The following is a 20,127-nucleotide window of genomic DNA, read 5'->3' on the forward strand; positions in this document are numbered from 1 at the left end:
TAGCTTCCCATGACAGACAGCTGTTTATTTCTCCTGCCTTTATTTCTGCAAACGTTCATTATTTTTACAGTAATCCCTCGATTATCGCGTCTTCACTACTTCGATTTTTTTTTCCACTATTAATTATTATTATTATTTTATTTTAAATGTGAAAATCCAAAAAAGGTTATAATAGGGGTGACCCTACTTCTCGATTTTTCAATTATCGCGGCCATGTCTAGTCTCCATTAACCGCGATATTCGAGGGATTACTGTATACGCCGTGTACGTTAATCAATGTGCAATACATTGTTTAACCAATTTGTTGGCAATTTTATTTTGGTGCTGCACAACTAAAAAACGGGATATCTGTTTTTTTGTTGTTGTTTTTTTAGAAGACGAATAAGCTGCAATCAAAAGATGAGCTTCCTCTACAGTAATCATGAGGTAAATGTGTCTAAATGTCATCTTGGCGCAAAGAAGTGAAGCGTCATAAGTGCCTGGAAGAGTCGGTTTCTAGTTTCCCGTCCAGCTGTCAGGGATGTCTTTATATGGTCGTGAGGACCAAGCACGAGGCCTGCGGGCCTGCGGGTGGCTTCCACCCAAGTCGGACAATCGGAATGCTTGTTTACGGGCTGCCGTTTTGACCGGGCCGTCATTTCCTGTCGAAAAAACTAATTGGACATCGAGCGCTGTCCATGAACTCTGAGCATTTACACACAATTATATATATATATATATACACACCGTCATTTTGGGGCTTTCAGTCGCACTCGACTATAAGCCACACCGACCCAAAAAGTATTCATTTATCAACAAGAATGTGATGTGATGCCTTTGTTCAATTTTCATAAGCATGCTCAAATAAAAATTCAAACAATCAATCATTCTTCTTGCCTGTCCTCAAAAATTTCGCAGGGGTGTTGGAGCTAATTTTGAGCGGCACACCCTAATTGGTCGCTGGCCAATCGCAGCGCACAATGGGACAGACAACAACTCAAACCCAGGGACAATTTGGATTTTGGGGTGTGGGAGTAAAGCGGAGTACCCAAAGAAAACCCACGCAAGCAGGTACACGGTCGATTGGTCGCCAGTCTTTTGGTCGCCCGGAAGGTAAGTGATAATTACCATTTGAATCGTTGCTCAAATTCCCTCAATACAAACTGTGAATGACTATTTAGTCATACTTAATGCCCTATTAATTATTAGGCTAAAGAAAAGCTCCAAATTTCCCGGACTTGTATTGTTTTTTGTTGGAGAACTTGTTAAGACCCTGACTGAACTGACGTAGCTTCTTAAAGGGACAACGCATGTACATACAAACTCTTATACACTTGCACGTCGGCTCAGTGAAACTGCTCATGGCCATTGTTGGCTTTTATTGATGCGTAGACCGTGTTGTTTTACCTTGTTTTGGCGCCGGTCTTTTGGTTGTTGGTCTTTTGGTCGCCGGTCTTTTGGTCGCCCGTTGTCGCGGTCGGGGCGACCAAAAGACCGGCAACCAATCGACTGCACACGCGCAAGCATGGAGAAATTCCACAAATGAAGGCCCGAGCATCGGATTGAACCACAAAAAAAAATTTCATGTTTTTAATGACTACCAATAAAAAAAATGAAAACATTTTTTTCTTATCAGCAAATTTCCTAGCAACTTATTACTTATAAGTCTTATTACTTCTAATTAGCAAGTCAAATGTGGCCAAAGCTGAAGGAGGCGGGACGCACGGCAGCTGTGTTTGAGGAGCCGGCGAGCAAGCGGGTGTGGGCCTTATGTGTTTTTCTTTGTCGTGGACGTAAAATATGCCGCTTTTCAACGAGGCCGAGTGGCTCGCTGGCCGAGATGGACTCATTACGCGGGTGGCTCGGGGTGAACTCGCGCGCTAGCTCGACGGCCGCCCGTCCCGTGTTGCGTCTTGGCGGAGAGAGCGACTTGGGAAATCTCCACGCGCTTGGGTGTGATTTTTTGGGGGGGTTTTTTGCGATCCGAGGAGGAGAAATCGGAGTCGCCGTGTGGGCAGGAGAGGAGGAAAGGGGGAAGGGTGGCTTGCGCTTGCGCTTGAGCTTGAGCTGGAGCTTCAGCTGAAGCTTGCGCTGGTATTTTCCTGCCTGCAGCCTGATCCCAAAACACAGGTGCAGCACCCCCACCACAGCCCCCCACAACAAAGCCCTCATTCCCCGCTGCTAGCGTTCGCCATCGCCATTAAAATCTCATTTAGATGGATTTGTCTTCTTCATACCTGCTGGGTTTATCTTTTTTTCCAACGGGGATCAAAAAAGAAAAAGAAAATCAATATACCGTGATGCATTAAAAAACAAGTTAGCTAAACCTAACTTTTCATTTTCTCGCTTTTTTTAGTTTTTCTAGCATCTTTTATGAATTTTTAAAATGTATTTACGGTGTAACGATACATTGATTTAGATCGAGAATGGATTAAGCGCAAAAACGTCAATTAAATTGCTGTCTTTTAGATGCTTTTAGAAGTGAAAAGTGACAAAAAACATTCAAATTGTTTTGGAGTTTATACTGAAAAAATAATGGAATGTCAATCAAATTGAATCAAATCATGTCTGTCATTTTAGCAAACATTGTAATGTACAATCAAAATACATTGTAATGTATCGGCATGAATTTGGTGATTTACATTTTTTATGAAGTATATTACATTTTATTTTAGGGGAGAGAATATAGCAGTAAATACATCATTTTTCTAAAATCTAAAGACATAAACCGCTTTTATTGTGCCTTTGTACTTCCCTTGACTACCTAGCGTAAAAGTATTATATGGTAAAATAGTCATCAGTGAGCTGCAGTATTTAGCAATTGTTGGCTTAATAGTCATTTGTCACAGAGGATAAAGAATACATACATATTTTTATTTTTAACGTCAACTCCATTTCATGTGGGCCGGACCATTTTAGATATATTATTTAGATTTTTTTTTTAAAATGGATTAAAAGACCTGAATATCCAGTTTTTTATAGATCTAAAACAATGTTTATTTTAGCTTTTTTATTTTAGATTTTACAAAATGATTTTTGAACTAAAAACTGAAAAAATAGATTAAAAAATGACAATGATTGATTTAAAAGGAGGAAAATCAGGAAATGTAATATACATCTATACTCTTCATTTTAATTTGATCCTAAAACAGAAAGTCGGCACTCATGATTGACTTTCCCGGGCCGCACAAAATGATGCGGCGGGCCAGATTTGGCCCCCGGGCCGCCACTTTGACACGCGAGTTAGAATAAATCATAACTCGTGCGTAAAAGGATAAATTCAAAAATGTCTTAAGGGTTTTTAAAAGTAAAAAAATGCCCATATTCAGAGAGCAAATCAACTGTTTTTGTATGATTATCCGCATTTGATTATCATCCACATACAAACTGAGAAACGAATTCGTGCCATTGACAGTGATAGACGTCTCATCCATTTCGACTGCTCGCTGCCACCCCTCTCAGTCGAAATGGATTGGACGTCTTTCACCGTCAATGGCAGCCAGTAATAATACTTTTTTAAAATTGTAATTATTCCACAAATCTTAATCAGAATCCACAATTCGGATGCAAAAAAATGCCATCTGTCTGTTTGCTAATCCGAGTCTCTCTCTCTCTCTCTCTTTCGCTCTCGCTCACTCTCTCTCTCTCTCTTTGAGGGCTTGACGGTGGAGTCACGTCGTCACGCAGCGCCCATCATTGTCTCGCTCACACTTTGTAACGAGCCATTTCACAACATCCACGCGGCGGAACGTCTCTCTGCCTCTCATTTGATTTCCTTTCCACGGCGCTTGGATTAAACGCGTAGCTATGCTCCACCGCCGGATCTAATCCCACACTATGTCTCTCCGACCATCGACTGGAGGTCGATCGGAAGCAGGCGAAGTGATTGACGTGACTCTGTCGGAAGATCAACTCCCCAAAAAAGCACTTTTGATAGCCACGGTGGGCGCCATGTGCACCTTTGCGGATTTTACACGCCGAGAGCCGCCGAGTGCGTCTAAATTGGGATTACACTGACTGACACTGGACGGGTCGATTTGAGACGGGGTCGTCAGGGGGGGGGGGTGAAGGGGGTTCCCAGACGGCGTCTGCGTCTAGTCCGGGTTCCTGCAGGACTCCATGCCGTCGCAAAGGTGGGTTCCATGTTTTATTTTTCCATTTTTTTCCATTTTTTTTCCAACTGTTGCTATCAGAAAAGTCAATGACCAAAAAGCCGTAAAACTGTCATAGCACGACAGCTGCAATTAGCAACAATCGACTTGTCCAATAAGGTTGAAGTCTAATGACAGGTTCGGGTGCCCTCGTAAACGCCATGTGTGGTTTTGGTGGAGGTCGAGTTGATTTTTTTTTTTTTTAACAAGCGCCATCTGTTGGAAATTGTTGGGGATTTGTTAGACTGACACCAGACGCGCAAATTAATGTATATATCACTTAAAAGTGGCGCAATGCAATGATTGGATGACGTGATGTTTTACTGCTGCGATGAGCCTGGAGAATTAATGGGGCACTGCTCGTTAACCCTTTAAAGGGGAGCTCATTGGCTGCCATTGACAGCGTTTTGATTGGGGGGGCTGACAGGGGTCATCATTTGCAGTCTGATTTTAATAGCGTAAGATTATGTTTCTGCTTTTATGCATTCTAAATGTATTCATTTGTGTTCGTACCTGGATCTTCGATAATCATCCCTTTATTCGCTCTTCAGTTATTTTGAACGCAAATATGCATACGGAGCCGATATTTAAGGTTGGCTTTCCCGGACTGGCGGAAATAATAATATTCAAAAATCTATATTTATGCCTACATATTATTTATTATTAAGACCTGATGTGCATGTCCCATTTTGAGTCACATAAGACACACTTATCAACTAAATGTTAATATTGTGGCCTACATGTTCTATATTTAATTTTTTTTAAATGAATACCAAAAACAGCCATTTGCCCTTAAAAAAATCTGGGAAACCAAATTGTTGTATAGCAGTTCACCTAGTCACCTCTGTAAACATATCGGCCATCTAATTTTCTGCTGGAAAAAAAACATCTTAAGGTTGTTGATAGTGTCACTCAAAATGATTCATATCTATGTCAAGAAAAAAAATGGAAAAATGCCTATTCATCCACAGGCCTGAACAATTTGTCAAATTAGGCTCAATTGCTTGAAATGTGGCGACACAAATGTGGGCGGGGCCACCCAAGTCCATCATATGAGAGAAAAATTTATGAAAAATAACAGCCAGACACGACCCAAATACGCCAACAACACTTCACTTTCATTTTAGGGTACTCACATGTCACTTTCAGTACATTTTGCATCATTTCCTCTTGATCTCGAGAGACTTTTCCGGAATGCTTTTTGTTCCTTTTTCAGTTCCTGCTGATTTTTGGACAATCCGGGTGACTTCTTGTTGATTTTGGGGTGTCTTAAAGCTCCTTATTCACTCATTGGCTGCCAGTGAAGGCACTGTTTTGACAACAGAGGGAGAAAGAACGAATAAGAAATAGAGCAAAGAACATCTGGTTTTGCGGGGCCCTTTTCGGACCCCCTAGCGGGCCACTTGCGGCCCCCGGACCGCATGTTTGACACCATTGTTTTAAATCATATATTACCATAGGGCTTACTCAATATTATGTCGTTATGTTAACAATTTTCTTCACGTAAGCAATATTTTCTAAACATAATTTAAAAAAAACGACATATTGCAACGTGCTTTTCTATGTATAGTAAACAAAGGATAAAGACAACACAATGGGGGATGATATTTTTTTTTAAGTGAGAAAACTACATTTTGGTTGAAGGACACCCCGTTCTTCTCTCTTCATATTGCGTCAATTATTCTGCGAGAAAAAAAGTCTTGTTGTTTGTGGTGCTTTGGGGTCCCTGGACGGAAGGAAGGAATGCGCCTCGTGGCTGCCGATACAACAAACACACAAAAATAGTTGACAGCCACTATATTTTTTCTTGTCATTTCTCCCATTTGTGGCAATAACCCAACTCTTAAAACTTTAATGTCGACTGAATGTAACTATGCTCCATCCATCCAATTACTGAAAGCGATTATTCGCCCGCTAGAAGCAAAGATTTGTTGGCCTCGCGTGGTTTTCTTTTTTGAAATTTCTTTTAAAATCTTTCTACGCTTCAAGCTCCATTTCTTATTCTTGAAATCTTTTTGTATTTGTAAAAGCAGTTGTTATAATTTGACAGCTGTACAATGCATGATAAATATGACCTGTAAGAACCGCACCCAAGGAAAAACAACCAATCACGGACAAAACGTGTGACTAACAAGGTGTCGATCATTTGTCACGGGCGCACCCTCAAAAGCTCTTGCAACACTAGAAAAATCCACAAAAAAAATTACAGACGAAAGGCTGAGATTGCCATCATTTTATTCATCAAATAATTATTCATCAAATAATCAAACCAGCTGCCCGGTGGACGAGTGGTCAAGGTGTTAGCTTCACATTTCTTAGGTCGAGGGTTCGAACCCAGGTCCATCCCTTCCTGTGTGGAGTTTGCATGTCCCCCCCCCCCGTGCCTGTGTGGATTTTCTCCGGGTGCCCGGGTTTCCTCCCTTGCCCCCTCCCCCCAAAAAATACTGGGATAGCTGAGATTGCCATAATTTGGGGGGGAATTTGATGTTAAGCGGCGCCTAAATTATCCATCAAATAATCAAACCAGTGGACGAGTGGTCAGGGCATTGGCCTCACATTTCTTGGGTCGTGGGTTCGAACCCAGGTCCAGCCCTTCTTATGTGGAGTTTGCATGTTCTTCCCGTGCTTGCGTGGGTTTTCTCTGGGTGCTCCGGTTTCCTAAAAAACAGCTAAAATTGCCGGTGCTCGGACATTTCGTCGAAAGACGTTTGGTCGACCGGACGTTTGGTCGCCGGGTTGTTACTGTTGAAACCAGCTCTCAAAATTATAATCATGAGAGAGAGTGAGTTTAATATCTAAATATCTAATGTCAAAGTATAAACAGTAAACCAAACGTCCGTTCTACCAAACGTCTCTTCTACCAAACGTCCGGTCGACCAAACGTCCGGTCGACCAAACGTCCGGGGACCAAACGTCCGGGGACCAAACGTCCGGGGACCAAACATCCAGGGACCAAACGTCTTTCGACCAAACGTCCGGTCACGAAAATTGCCCCTAGCTATGATTGGTCGTTCTTTGTCTCCCTTGCGCTGCGATTGGCTGACCACCGATTTCAGGTTGTCTGGGATAAGCTCCAGCACCCCCAGCCAACCCCCGGTGCAGAAAACGAATCATCAAAGTAGATGCTTTGCAACCGCGTCGGTGGCTCATCGTGGAACAAGTCAGCGCTTTGAGGTGTCGTAATTTGAACCGTGTGGAGGTGGGAGTTCGCGGCGAGGAGGGGGCGGACGGCCATTGGTTCTCCGGGTCTCCTCGCTCTCTCTCTCCCCCGGCCGGGACGCACACGTCTGCGGCTACCTCGGGCTCCCTCCCGCCAGGGAACCAAAGGAGCAGCTCGCCGTACGCCGTTAGCCTTTCTGACCGCCACTGCTCCAAGCGGACTTTCGGTCCACCGAACGGCGAGGAGGGGGAGTGATGAGAGAGGAGGAGGCGTCCCACTTAAGAGTCTCTTTCCGGGCTTTACTCAAGTCTTCCCCCGCCGTGTCGCCCGCTCCAGCAGGCAGAGGAGTGAAGGGCGACGCCGAGGTGGATGGATGGTTATGGGGAAGAGAGGAAGACCCTCGGCGCTTGATGTGTGCGGAGTGCTGGCCGTCTTCCTGTCGCTCTTTCCTTCAGGTAAGAAGACTCAAATGGGACAAATTTGCCCAATTGCACACATTCTGACCAAACTGTAACACTTCTATTCTGTTAAACCTGTAATATTTAACGGCACTTTGGGGAAAAGCGTCGTAAAAGCGAGTCGTTTTGCAACAATTTAACTCATTCACTGCCATGCGGATGCATTGACACCAAATCCATTTTAATCAGAATGTCTGTCATCAATGCATCACTTTGGACTGCCATTGACGACAAGAGACGTCCAATCCAATTTGACTGGGGGAGCTGACAGCAAACGGATTGGACGCCTGTTGCCGTCAATGGCAGCGAATGAGTTTAGGGTGACTAATAGGAAGCGAGGAGCGCCAGATTGGAGGCAAACACTTGTGACATTTGAAGAAAATGTCTGGTTTTAAGGCGAGATTGTCGTTATATAACGTTAAAACACGTCGTTTTAGCTTCTGGAATCGGCATGTTGAATTTGTTAAGTAAAAAAAAGTCACTTGAAGATGTTTTTCCAGCTTTGTTTTCTTTGGGGGATGGGCTGCGCTTTTGCTTTTATTTAACAGTAGCTCATGGAAAGTTAATACTTTCTTTCCCTCTTACATTTTCTCCGAGCAACAAAAATGGCCGAGTGTCAAGTTGGTTTTATTTCCGTCTTTCAAACTCATTTAAAAAGTGCGTGCGTGTGCGAACTGGATACCTCCAGTGAGCCTTTTTTAGGCCATTCTTTTCTAAAGAAGCACGACCCTGACAGGTTTAAAGTTACTAGGGCTAGAAAAGGGCTGATAAAAGCCCCTTTATAACTCTAATAAACAGAATGACAGTTGTGGGACACTTTCACGCCATTTGGTTCAGCTGGAAATGTTTGCCAAAGCCTCATCGGCGCTCCTTCTTAAGTCGCTCGCCGTTTAAACAACAAGGTGATAACGTGATGATAGTTGAGATTTTAGGTTGTCTTTATTGTCATCTGTTTGGGTTGGGAGACAGCGATGAGTCTTTTACGGAAGCTCCTGTATAAAAGTGGGACTTTATAGGGTATTTAGGCCCCCTCATCTCGCTGCTAAACTACCAAAACAAGTTAAATACAACTGACTGGTCATTTTTTCTTCTTCTTTCGAACAGAGAATGTATTGTTCCGTTTAATTTAGCTTGTAATTTCAACTAAATAGGATGAGCCATAATTGAATCTTTATTTTAAACTTGCCAAAATAATACTACCACACGTCACTATCATCCAAGACATTTCCAGAATATGGGATGAGAAAAAATTCTAATCTAATCTAATCTAACCTAACCTAACGTAACGTACTGTACTGTAAAGTAATGTTATGTAATGGAATATAATGTAATGTTATATCATCTAATCTAATAATTAAAATCCTTCAGAGCGACATTTGAAGCAACTGTTTTTTATATTCCATCTAAGGACAATCATACATTATTTGCAAATATCACAAAATCTGCCACGATTTGATAAGATATTAACACTATAGGACAAGTTTGGTCATTAAAAATAAACTCAAAGTGCAATATTAGCGAGACAAGTGTGGCTTCCAAAAGTAAACCAATGTGAATTCAAGGTCTCAATTCTTATCTTACTGTTGAATATTTTTCTCAGGATAATTTGTCATGAATAATTCCATTGAACGAACGTTCCCAGTCAAAACGGATTGGCCGTCAATGTCAGCCAATGAGAGAAATTTGACAACATTTCCACGGCGTTCCTCCTTCCCCTAGTGAGTCTGCAGTGCAAGATCCTCAAGTGCAACTCGGAATTTTGGGCCTCCACCAGCAGCTCCGGGCCGGAGGAGGAGTTCTGCACGGCGCTGCGCGCGTACAACAACTGCGTGCGGCGCACGGCCCGAACCTGCCGAGGCGACTTGGCGTACCACTCGGCCCAGCACGGCATCGAGGACCTGATGAGCCAGCACAACTGCTCCAAGGAGGGACCCACGTCGCAGCCGCGCCCCCGCACGCCGCTGCCCCCCGCGTCGCCTCCTCCTCCGCCGCCGCCGCCCGACAGCCAAGAGCGCTCGGACGGGCCGGAGGTTTGCCATTACGAGCGGGCGCACCCCAACTACACGCACTGCGGCTTCTTCGGGGACCCCCACCTGCGGACCTTCGGGGACGACTTCCAGACATGTAAAGTGGAGGGCGCCTGGCCGCTCATTCACAACAAGTACCTGTCGGTCCAGGTGACCAACACCCCCGTGCTGCCCGGATCTTCGGCCACGGCCACCAGCAAGGTGATTTAACGTCGTGTCTTTGAGATTTGAGCAGTGCCTTGACTTGCTAGCGCTTTGAGTTAAGAGCTTTTTTTTTTTAACCAATATTTGAGTGGTTAGCGCATCGGCCTCGCAGATCTGGGGTCCTGGGTTCAAATCCAGGTTGGTCCACCTGTGTGGAGTTTGCATGTTCTCACCCGGGCCTGCGTGGGTTTTCTCCGGGTACTCCGGTTTCCTCCCACATTCCAAAGACATTCATGGTAGGCTGATTGGACACTCTAAATTGCCCCTAGGTCACATGTGTCAAAGTGGCGGCCCGGGGGCCAAATCTGGCCCGCCGCATCATTTTGTGTGGCCCGGGAAAGTAAATCATGAGTGCCAACTTTCTGTTTTAGGATCAAATTCAAATGAAGAGTATAGATGTATACTAAATTTCCTAATTTTCCCCCTTTTAAATCAATAATTGTCATTTTTTAATCCATTTTTTCTGTGTTTTTAGTTCAAAAATCATTTTGTAAAATCTAAAAAATATATAAAAAAGCTAAAATAAACATTGTTTTAGAGCTATAAAAAACGGAATATTCAGGGCTTTTAATCCAATTCTTTTAATCCATGTGTAAAAAAAAAAAAAATCCAAATATTATATCTAAAATGGTCCAGCCCACGTGAAATCAAGTTGACGTTAAAGCGGCCCGCGAACCAACCCGAGTCTGACACCCTTGCCCTAGGTGAATGGTTGTTTGTCTCCTTGTGGTCTGCGATTGGCTAGCCACCAATTCAAGGTGTCCCCGCCTCTGGCCCGAAGTCATCTGGGATTGGCTCCAGCGCCCCCCGCGCCCCTAATGAGGATTAAGCGGTTCAGAATGTGACTGGATGAAAACTACTACCAGAAGGGTCCCTGATATGGCAGTAAAATGCAGGCAGTTTTCGAATACTACCGTATTTTTCGGACTATAAGTCGCACCTGGCCAAAAAAATGGCACTGACCTTGGACTTTTTACGAGTATCAGGCTCGATACTAAATTGAACGAACATTTACAAAAGAACATTTTGCATTTTTTGGTCTTTCGGTCATGGTAGCGCATACCAGAGAGGCACAAAGGCTGCTAAGCAGCGTGTAAACAAGCCATGCTACAATTATTTGACATTCAAGTGAATATGCAGTAATTTAATACTAAGAGAGCGAAATTGTGTGTTTTTAAAAATCATGATTAAGCACAGTATTGGCAGGAATCAGTATTGGGAGCAAAAAAGCACATCTCATAAATGACTTTCAGATGCAAAAAATTCTTACAAACTGCTAACAGTAAGAAGAATTCTTAACCCCCTAATGAGGACCAGTTCAATAAAAAAATGGACAGATTTATGTTGTATAATGGTCTTAAAAAATTCCAGCACAAAAAAAAACCCTCTTGGATCTTTAGGAGCTTTTCCCGTCTCTCTGTTGTCAGCAATATTTTTTTCCGTTGGCATTAACTGCATTCTGAGCGCACTATTTGCATATTTTTTTGGGCTAAACACAATCTTTTTTTCTTAACTCCTTATTTCCGATGTTCAATTGGATTAGATCACTATCAATGATAAGAAATGAAATCATTTCAATGATCTAGAACAAGGGTGTCAGACTCGGGTTGGTTCGCGGGCTGCGTTAACGTCAACTCGATTTCATGTGGGCCGGACCATTTTAGATATAATATTTAGATTTTTTTTTCTATAAATGGATTAAAAGAACTGGATTAAAATCCCTGAATATTCTGTTTTTTATAGATCTAAAACAATGTTTATTTTAGCTTTTTTATATATATTTTTAGATTTTACTAAATGATTTTTGAACTAAAAACAGAAAAAAATGGATTAAAAAATTACAATTATTGATTTAAAAGGGGGAAAATCAGGAAATTAATATACATCTATACTCTTCATTTTAATTTGATCCTAAAACAGAAATTCGGCACTCATGATTTACTTTCCCGGTCCACACAAAATGATGCGGCGGGCCAGATTTGGTCCCCGGGCCGCCACTTTGACACATGTGACCTAGAAAGTTAACGTAGAAGAAAAATGCTAATCCCTGCATGCTAACGTCGCTAGCCAGTGTCTTAATGACATTAAATGAGACATTTTGGCCTCATTTTTAGCTTTTGAACTCATTCCATTGGCATTTTACTATTACTGCACACAACTTGGACGGAAAGCAAAGACTGTGTGTGTGCACAAAGGGAAAGCAAGGCAGCTAGCCAAAGGCACCTGTGCAAACAATCTGCTAAGAGATCAGCATTAGCCAAACAATGTTGCTACATTGGAATAACAGCCGTTTTAACCGACTCCCTTGAGATTTGAAAGCGTGTGAAGTGAAGTTTCGCAACTCTGACAATGACTGGTCAGTGTCCATTTTGCTGACCGGTCTGGCTACATGAGCGACAGTGTACACACGGCTAAGCGCTAGCCTACGACGCCACTCCCCGGAGCATAGTTGTGGGGTTCACTGGCAGGTTTTTCACAGCCATGAATGCCTGCTCTTTGTGTCTACACACTGAGGCCTGATTTTTACACACGGCTCAGACGGGCTGGCTTCTATTTTTTTTTCTTGGGAGCACGTTTACCTTGGCCTCCACCCCCCCTGTGTTGAGCTAGCTGAAATGTGACACTGAAGCTGGGTAGTGGTGGTGGGATAGATGGCACCAAACCAGGAATTTCCTAAAGTGATAGCTTAGAGTTTTGTACGGAATTTAACTCATTGGCTGCCGTTGATGATGGAATTTGATTGCGAGGGGCAGGAAATTGAGCGCTCCCTTGAATTACGACTTTGCATTTTCTTAATACGGAAACTTAACATACTTCAATCATAGTATGGGATTTTTGATGACGACAAAACTAAAAATTGAATGTAAATCATGATGTGTCACTCTTCTTGGATAAGACACTACTTCAAAAGTACACTTTTGCTTAGAAAGATAAGAATTGAGTTTTGGATTGGATTGGATAACTTTATTCATCCCGTATTCGGGAAATTTCATTGTCACAGTAGCAAGAGGGTGAGAATACAGACACAGCAAAAGGCATTTTAGACATAAATAGATAGGTAATGAGCAAGTTAATGAATAAATACATGAATAAATAAATAAATAAGCGTGTTGCTGAAAGAAAAAAAGAATATATATGTGTATATATGTATATATATATATATATGTAAATATATGTGTATATATACATATATGTATATGTATATATATATATATATATATATATATATATATATATATATATATATATATATATATATATATATATATATAAATACATATACATACACAGATATACATGTATACATAGGTAGGTATTTTTAGTAATGGATACACATCAATTCTTTTTTTTTTCAAATGTCTTTGGGCTAATTAATTAATTGGGCACACCTTAACTACACTGACAGTAACTTAACGTAGCAGAAGTCCCCAAAAAAAGCTCTGTTAAGATCACTTCTTTTCGCTATCGCACAAAGAGCATATCCTTGGGAGTGTTATTTTTTTCCCTCGGAGAATGTTCCTTTTGTATGTGAATATTCATTGTTCTGAGCATTCAATAGAAAATGCTAACGTTCATTAGCATCTCAATGACATCTTCCATTGTACTGCGCGCTAGAATTAGGCCAAGAGTTTTCCTCTGAATCAAACAAGTGTAAATTCTTTGATGGAAACATGATGGTGTTATCAATCCGCAGCTGACAATCATCTTCAAGAACTTCCAAGAGTGCGTGGACCAGAAAATGTATCACGCCGAGACGGACGAGCTCCCCGCTGCCTTTGCCGACGGCTCCAAGAACGGTGGCGAGCGCCACGGCGCCAACGCCCTGCGCGTGGTGGAAAAAGTACCCGGGCAGCACGTGGAGATCCAGGCCCGCTACATCGGCACCACCGTGGTGGTCCGGCAAGTGGGCCGCTACTTGACCTTCGCCGTGCGCATGCCCGAGGAAGTGGTGCGCTCGGTGGAGGAGGACGACAACCAGGACTTGTACCTGTGTCTGCACGGCTGTCCGGCCAACCAGCGAATCGATTTCAAAAAGGTGGTGGGCGGATCCGCCGGCTTCAGCTATCGCGCGGCCAAAGCCAAGTGCAAGGAACGACTTCCCGTGGAGGATTTGTACTTCCAGTCGTGCGTCTTTGACCTCCTCTCATCCGGCGACATCAACTTCACCATGGCCGCCTACTACGCGTTGGAGGACGTCAAGATGCTACACTCCAATAGCAAACGCTATCACATCTTCGACAAGGACGCCTTCGCCAACGTGGCTCCCTCGCACGTGACGACTCAACGCGTCTTGTTCAATGTTCTTGCCGTGCTCTTGGGCTGCGCACTTGCTCTGTAAGGTTGTAAATGGGCCTCACGTTGTCCAAAGATGGAGAATTTGGGGAATATTCCATGTTGCTATTAATTCATGGACGATAAAGTTGGGGCTGACGGATGGAATTAAACGCACTGGACGTCAATCGCCGTCAGTGCTGGCCAATGAGTTGAGATTTCATTGGGAAGAAGAGGCTAACGCTGTTGTGAATTTCAAGCTAGGCCAATATTTTCCTGCTGCGCAACTGCTAGCAGATGGCAGCGATGTCAATTTTTCAACATGAGACGAGCCTCCCAAAAATTCTGGTGACGATACATGTTTCCAGATCCAGTTAAGCAAAGTAAACCCTAAATATTTACCATAGTTTGCGTACTAAAATGCGTGTGCTAACAACTAACGCCCCAAAGTCGTTTATTCTAGTGTAGAATTTTCCAACAGTATTTGCATCGACGAGACCTACTAACACGCTCACGTGATTTTCCGACACTTTACGTCAAGCTGTGAACGCAGCGCTTTTTCTGTCAATATATTTGATTTTAGAATTTTCCAATAGGCGTACCGGAAAGTACAGTAATCCCTCCAATATCACGGTTAACGTAGACCAGACGTGGCCGCAATAAACGAAAAAACGTGAATTATTATTACTACCACAATACATGTTTTTTCGCACATATACAGAAATGCAAGTTCACAAGTACAAGTATCAAAAAGTATATGTATTAAATATTACAGCTATAAGCACATCAAAAGACTGTAATGTATTAATGTTTAAATATATATTATATATATTCATATAAATGTAAATACTTTAAATACTGTACTCGGAGTGAAAATAGTTCCTTTCCGTTTGATACAAATTAAAAAAAAAAACAGGTTAATGGGAATTTTAGTCCAAGTCATTTGTCTTCTCGTGGCCATGCGTCTATTGTTCGCGATATTTGAGGGATTACTGTACATCAAGATATTTTAATAGCTAATTTTCTCAATGGCGTAGTATCGGCTCGCAAAAATGTATCAGAACAACAAAATTGGCAAACCATCCAAATTGATTTGTACCGTTCATTAAGTCAGCTGACTGATTTGACCAAGTGTTCAAGCGATCAAATCATGGCATATTTTGTCATTAAAATCATATTGTATCATCGTGAAAATGGCGATTGTTAACAACTGAGAAAAAAACGACTAATTTAAGCCAAGCTTACGTTCCCATCAGGTCTCTTGAACCGTTTCCAATGTCGGTAATTGCGCTAATTTCGCAACACTATTGGCAGAAAGCGCCAAGCGTCCAATTTTCATTGGATTGCAGTTTATTGTCGCGGGTTTTGAACGCCAGCACGGCGCCATTGGGAGCAGAGGCCCCCAATTTTGATGAAATACGGCGTAACGTCGCCATTGGCAGGCTGGAGCGGTCGCCAAAGAAACAAGCCTCCGTGCCAACAAACGCAACCAGCGGCATTTGGTACCAATTTGAACGCAAGCTCGATTACTAATCGTCTTGGGTTGATTTTAACACTGAAGTATTTGTCACTGCTGCCCTAACTTTTGGATTTTTTGTTTCTCGGGTGCTTTGACGGCAGCAGCGACGCCATTTAAGTGATTGTATTGTGGAATTTGGGATGGGAGTTTATCTGTGTTCTTGGAGTTTATTTGGTTTTTGACACAAAATTTCAGAACAATGAATATTCTTTTTTAAATGTATATTTTAAGAAGAATCAGTCCCTCAAATTTGTGGTGGTGAGATGCCATTTGGGTTTGAATTTAAGATTTCGACAATCAAATTGTCAACAGTTTTGATCACTTTCTTTTCAATAAAACACTAAAGAATGAAATTAGTTATTAAAAACTTTTATCACTTGTATTTTCTTCCATTGAATTAAAAAATATTGAAAAAATATATACTAAAGATTCAATATTTCCTTTTGCCATCTGAGTTTAACAACAATGTTGTCTTTTTTGTTTGCTTGTTATTACCACCCTGAAATTTTACCTTCAATTTCCCATTTTGCCATCAAATTATGTCATAAGTGTAGTTAATACATGCACAAAATGACTACATTTTGAACCTCTAACATGCCTTTTTTCTTTTTAATTCAACATCTTAAATTCAAACTCAAATGGCAGTGATGTTTTCTTCTTTGCATTTTTGTGCTATTTCACAACAAATATCACCAAATACAATATTTTTAAAAAAATTCTACACAAATGATACAAAAATAAAACAACTCTAACATTACTTCACAGTAAATACAAAAAAAAATTGGTTACTGAAAATGTCCACGGATATACTCCCACATTACTCTTGTTTGTAGATGCGTTTTATATTGTGACTTATAGTAGCTGATGTGAGATTGTGTAGTGTGTGTGCTTGTGTTGATTTGATATGAACTGTGAAAGTGAAATATTGTATGTTTTTTTTCTTTTTCTTTTGCAGAGCCACGAACAGCACAAATCCCAATTTTAACATTTTGCGTTTTGTGCTGCTCATGCTTGCCAATTCAACGCACTTTATGTTTTCATCTAGCTCTTGTGTTGTCGTTGTTGATGTTGTTTGGAATTTAAAATAATAATAACAAAACAGCTGGAAAACGGCCCAATAGATCAAACTGTATGTAAAAGAAAAATGACGCGCTGTTTGTATTGTCAATTATTTATTGAATAAAAGAAAATGTCTTGTAAGTGAAGCGTATTAGTTTATTTGTTAGTCATCTACTGCCCTCTAGTGGAATTTAACCGAACATAAATAATCGTTTCAGTGTCATTAGCAGCCAGTAAGTTAAAAATGATGAAAATATGAAAGCCTGCGAATCTGAAGTTTAACAAACTTTATTACATATGTTCAAACATATGTACAAGAGCATTTCTCATTAAGAGTGGTTGTTGTCACAAATATAAATTAGAATTTTATTTTCTCGCAGAACAACTTGACATGGAGGAGGAAGAGAAAACACTTTTTTTCTGTATTTTGACCACACATAATACATGATGGTTACAACTTTATGGTCCCTTAACCAGTTTAAGCTTCGTTGGGGCATTCCTTGCATGTTCTTAAAAATGTGAGTGAGCGAATGTCATTTCTTATTTTTAATGTAGATTTTTTTGGTCTACATATTGCAAAATTAGTGTTGAATTTCAGAGATTTTTTTTTAGACTTAATAGCTTATTGGGTATTTTCATATTTGTGGACTTTTAGATTTTATCCTTGGAAGCAGGAAAGACAATTTGGCATTGATTTGTTACATTGAGAGATTGAAAAACGTGGGTGATTTTCTATTCGGCAGAAAAAGTTCAGTATCACATTCCAACGTTTTAACATGACCAACGTTACATTTGCAAGTTTCAACATGACGAATTCTAACGTTCACATAAATCTGATTTTGTCAAAATCATATTTTACCTTGACAGATTTTACATTACAGCGTGACAATTCTCCCATTTAAACGGCATGTTTCATGTTGTCAAGGCATGAGCATCTTCTTTTGAAATCTCAAATCTAACACTTGGCCTTAATTAATTCTATACTTTATACTGAAAGAGAGCAGCACAGATACGTACATTATTTTTGTACACCTCATTTGCATACCTGGACCAAAAATGCATTATATTGTCTCCGTGAAAGTCGTCCCCGTTATGAAATAGATTTTTTTGTTTCCGGTGTGAAAGATACATCGTCTTAGAAATGCTAACGAGCTAGCCTACCGCCATAGTAGTGTACATGGAATACTATATACTGTACTGTGCCAGCATCAATAAGGCACAAAATGGAGGGCCGTGTACAAAGCAAATGCCTTTAAAATGCAATGACACACACATTCGTTCATTAACACGGTGGTAGAAAAAAAACGATAGCGTCGCCCTCGAGACACCAAGCATGAAATACTGCTTCTTCCGTTTCTATTTCATTGTGGCATTTTTCATTTCTTGAAATAAAAAATAACATTTCGTGGCTTTCAAAGCGTGCTAATGCTAACAATAGCATGTTGTGTTTCGGCGTTCTAACAACAGTTACGCTAAAGTTGCATTGACATGATCCACACACAAAAAAAGCACATTTCTAAATAAAGGGTGTCAGAAATACATATACAATGGAAGTAGACTTACCACGGTAATGTAGGTTTTTGGCTTCGTGACCATCTTTGCTCAGATGTAATCATCCAGTTCCAGTAGGGTGTTGAATGTTCGTCGCTTCCGTTAGCATCCAGTTACGATAGTGTAGCCCTCACCCCAATCATTAAGACAGGTGTGTGCTAACTGTCGTTGTACAAACGTAGCTAAATGCTAACGGCGAACGTCGAAGCTAAATGGGCTCTCCTATACATAGTTGCAAAGCAAAAAAGCACGAGTGTAATTACCGTTGTAAATCAGCTTTTGTTGTGGTCATTTTGTTTTGGTGTTCCAGCTTTTGGCATTGTGGTGTTTATTTATTTTTTCATTGCCACTGTATTTTTGGGGGGGAGTAAAATAGCTTTATAGAAATCAGGGGGAAATACTGTAATTGCATTACAAGTCTGGTTCATCTTTCACCAACTGAAGGAACTTGGTGGGGAAAATTTATTTTTAGCATAATTTTGATTATGCTATGTTGGCTTGATAGTTACGAGTTGGTGCTTGTGTGATTGTTGGCTAGTTGTCACTAAAAATTTAGTGTGGAACGTTTCCAATTTGGAATTTTTCCTAGCAATTTACCAACAATTTGTAACATAACAGACGCAAGGGTAAAAAAAAAAAGAAGGTGGGCGTGACGACACACGGTGACATTCAAAGTGAAGTGCGGAGATTGAAACGAAAAATCCTCCTATTGTAGTTTAAAACAAAACAAAAACGAAACAAAAAAATCCATCAGGCACTTTAAGGTCAGTCAAGAGTTCAATTTGTCCTAAATTCAGCCTAAAAAAAGGTAGTCCATGGGACTAAGCATCCATTCCACAGCGTCCAGTCACTTCGATGAGGGTGAGGGTTGTTTGTCTTTTCAGTTTATGAGTGAGCCGGTCGGTCCAAACTTTTAGTTCTTCCTGTTGGTCCAGGCGAGCTCGGCCGGAGCGTTGGGGTCCGCCGGCGACGAGAGGACTTCGTGCGGGGACTTTTGGGCCGGAGGCGAACGAGGGTCCAGCGGCAGGGGTTTGTCCGCTACGAATGGTCTGTTGTAGTGGTCCGGGCCCGGCGGGAGGGGGGGGCGGCGGTCCGGCATCCGGCGGAAGTCCTGAGAGGGGCCCTCGCGTCCCGGGTGGTGGTAATTGGGGCGGAAGTCGTCAGGACGCCGTCTTTTGGGGTCCTGGTGCCTGAAGGTGAAATGGACAATGGCAATTTTTCTTCAACTTTGCATTGTTTATTTAAAAAACAAAATAAAATAAAAATAAAAAAAAGGAGAAAGGGGGGAAAACTGTTCAAAAACAGCAAACTCATTATTAATTTAAATTTTTGGAATAAATAGGAAAACAAAAAATATTGTATTATGATGGCAATTTTTCTTCAACTTTGCATTGTTTATTTAAAAAACAAAATAAAAAAAATAAAAAAGGAGAAAGAGGGGAAAAACTGTTCAAAAACAGCAAACTCATTATTAATTTAAATTTTGGGAATAAATAGGAAAACAAAAAATATTGTATTATGATGGCAATTTTTCTTCAACTTTGCATTGTTTATTTTTAAAAAAAAATGAGGAAGGGGAAAACTGTTCAAAAACAGCAAACTCAATATTAATTTACATTTTTGGAATAAATAGGAAAACAAAAAATATAGTATTATGGTTATTCATTTAAACAAAAACAGTATACATTAAATACGCTAAACCATAAACTGCCTTCTTTTTATCCATTTTTTTAAATATCTACACATT

General features: G+C 41.0%; 2 protein-coding genes across 8 annotated transcripts in view; one reads left to right on the forward strand and one right to left on the reverse strand.

Moving 5' to 3' along the window:
* chd2 (chromodomain helicase DNA binding protein 2) overlaps positions 1-20,127 on the reverse strand; it is a 106,939-nt gene that overhangs the window by 64,125 nt on the left and 22,687 nt on the right. For 3 of the 5 annotated variants that reach the window (XM_077596498.1, XM_077596500.1, XM_077596499.1), the window contains one exon: positions 17,102-19,570. In XM_077596498.1, the coding sequence (XP_077452624.1) occupies positions 19,294-19,570 (277 nt within the window). In that variant the 3' untranslated portion in view covers positions 17,102-19,293. Of the gene's footprint in view, positions 1-5,266; positions 5,440-17,101; positions 19,571-20,127 lie in introns of those variants that run through there. The other 2 variants (XR_013299629.1, XR_013299628.1) reach the window with 1 other exon arrangement.
* On the forward strand, positions 389-16,968 carry rgma (repulsive guidance molecule BMP co-receptor a). Of its 3 annotated transcripts, none has more exons than XM_077596506.1 (4): positions 389-426; positions 7,627-7,745; positions 9,468-9,976; positions 13,674-16,968. In XM_077596506.1, exons 1-4 carry the CDS (start codon positions 422-424, stop codon positions 14,316-14,318), a joined length of 1,278 nt encoding a protein of 425 aa, XP_077452632.1. In that variant the 5' UTR covers positions 389-421; the 3' UTR covers positions 14,319-16,968. The 3 variants fall into 3 exon arrangements, with proteins under 3 accessions (XP_077452632.1, XP_077452630.1, XP_077452631.1); XM_077596504.1 differs by lacking the exon at positions 389-426 and adding an exon at positions 3,618-4,112; XM_077596505.1 differs by lacking the exon at positions 389-426 and adding an exon at positions 3,618-4,112 and having other exon boundaries at positions 7,630-7,745.

The sequence above is a fragment of the Stigmatopora argus genome, chromosome 3, assembly GCF_051989625.1.
Source record: "Stigmatopora argus isolate UIUO_Sarg chromosome 3, RoL_Sarg_1.0, whole genome shotgun sequence".
Classification (NCBI taxonomy): Eukaryota; Metazoa; Chordata; class Actinopteri; order Syngnathiformes; family Syngnathidae; genus Stigmatopora; species Stigmatopora argus.

Bases quoted from the DNA above. Each gene is read 5' to 3' on its own strand.
- rgma (XM_077596504.1), top strand. The intron at 7,746-9,467 runs GTAAGAAGACTC...TCCTTCCCCTAG, and splicing joins CCTGTCGCTCTTTCCTTCAG to TGAGTCTGCAGTGCAAGATC. The intron at 9,977-13,673 runs GTGATTTAACGT...ATCAATCCGCAG, and splicing joins CGGCCACGGCCACCAGCAAG to CTGACAATCATCTTCAAGAA.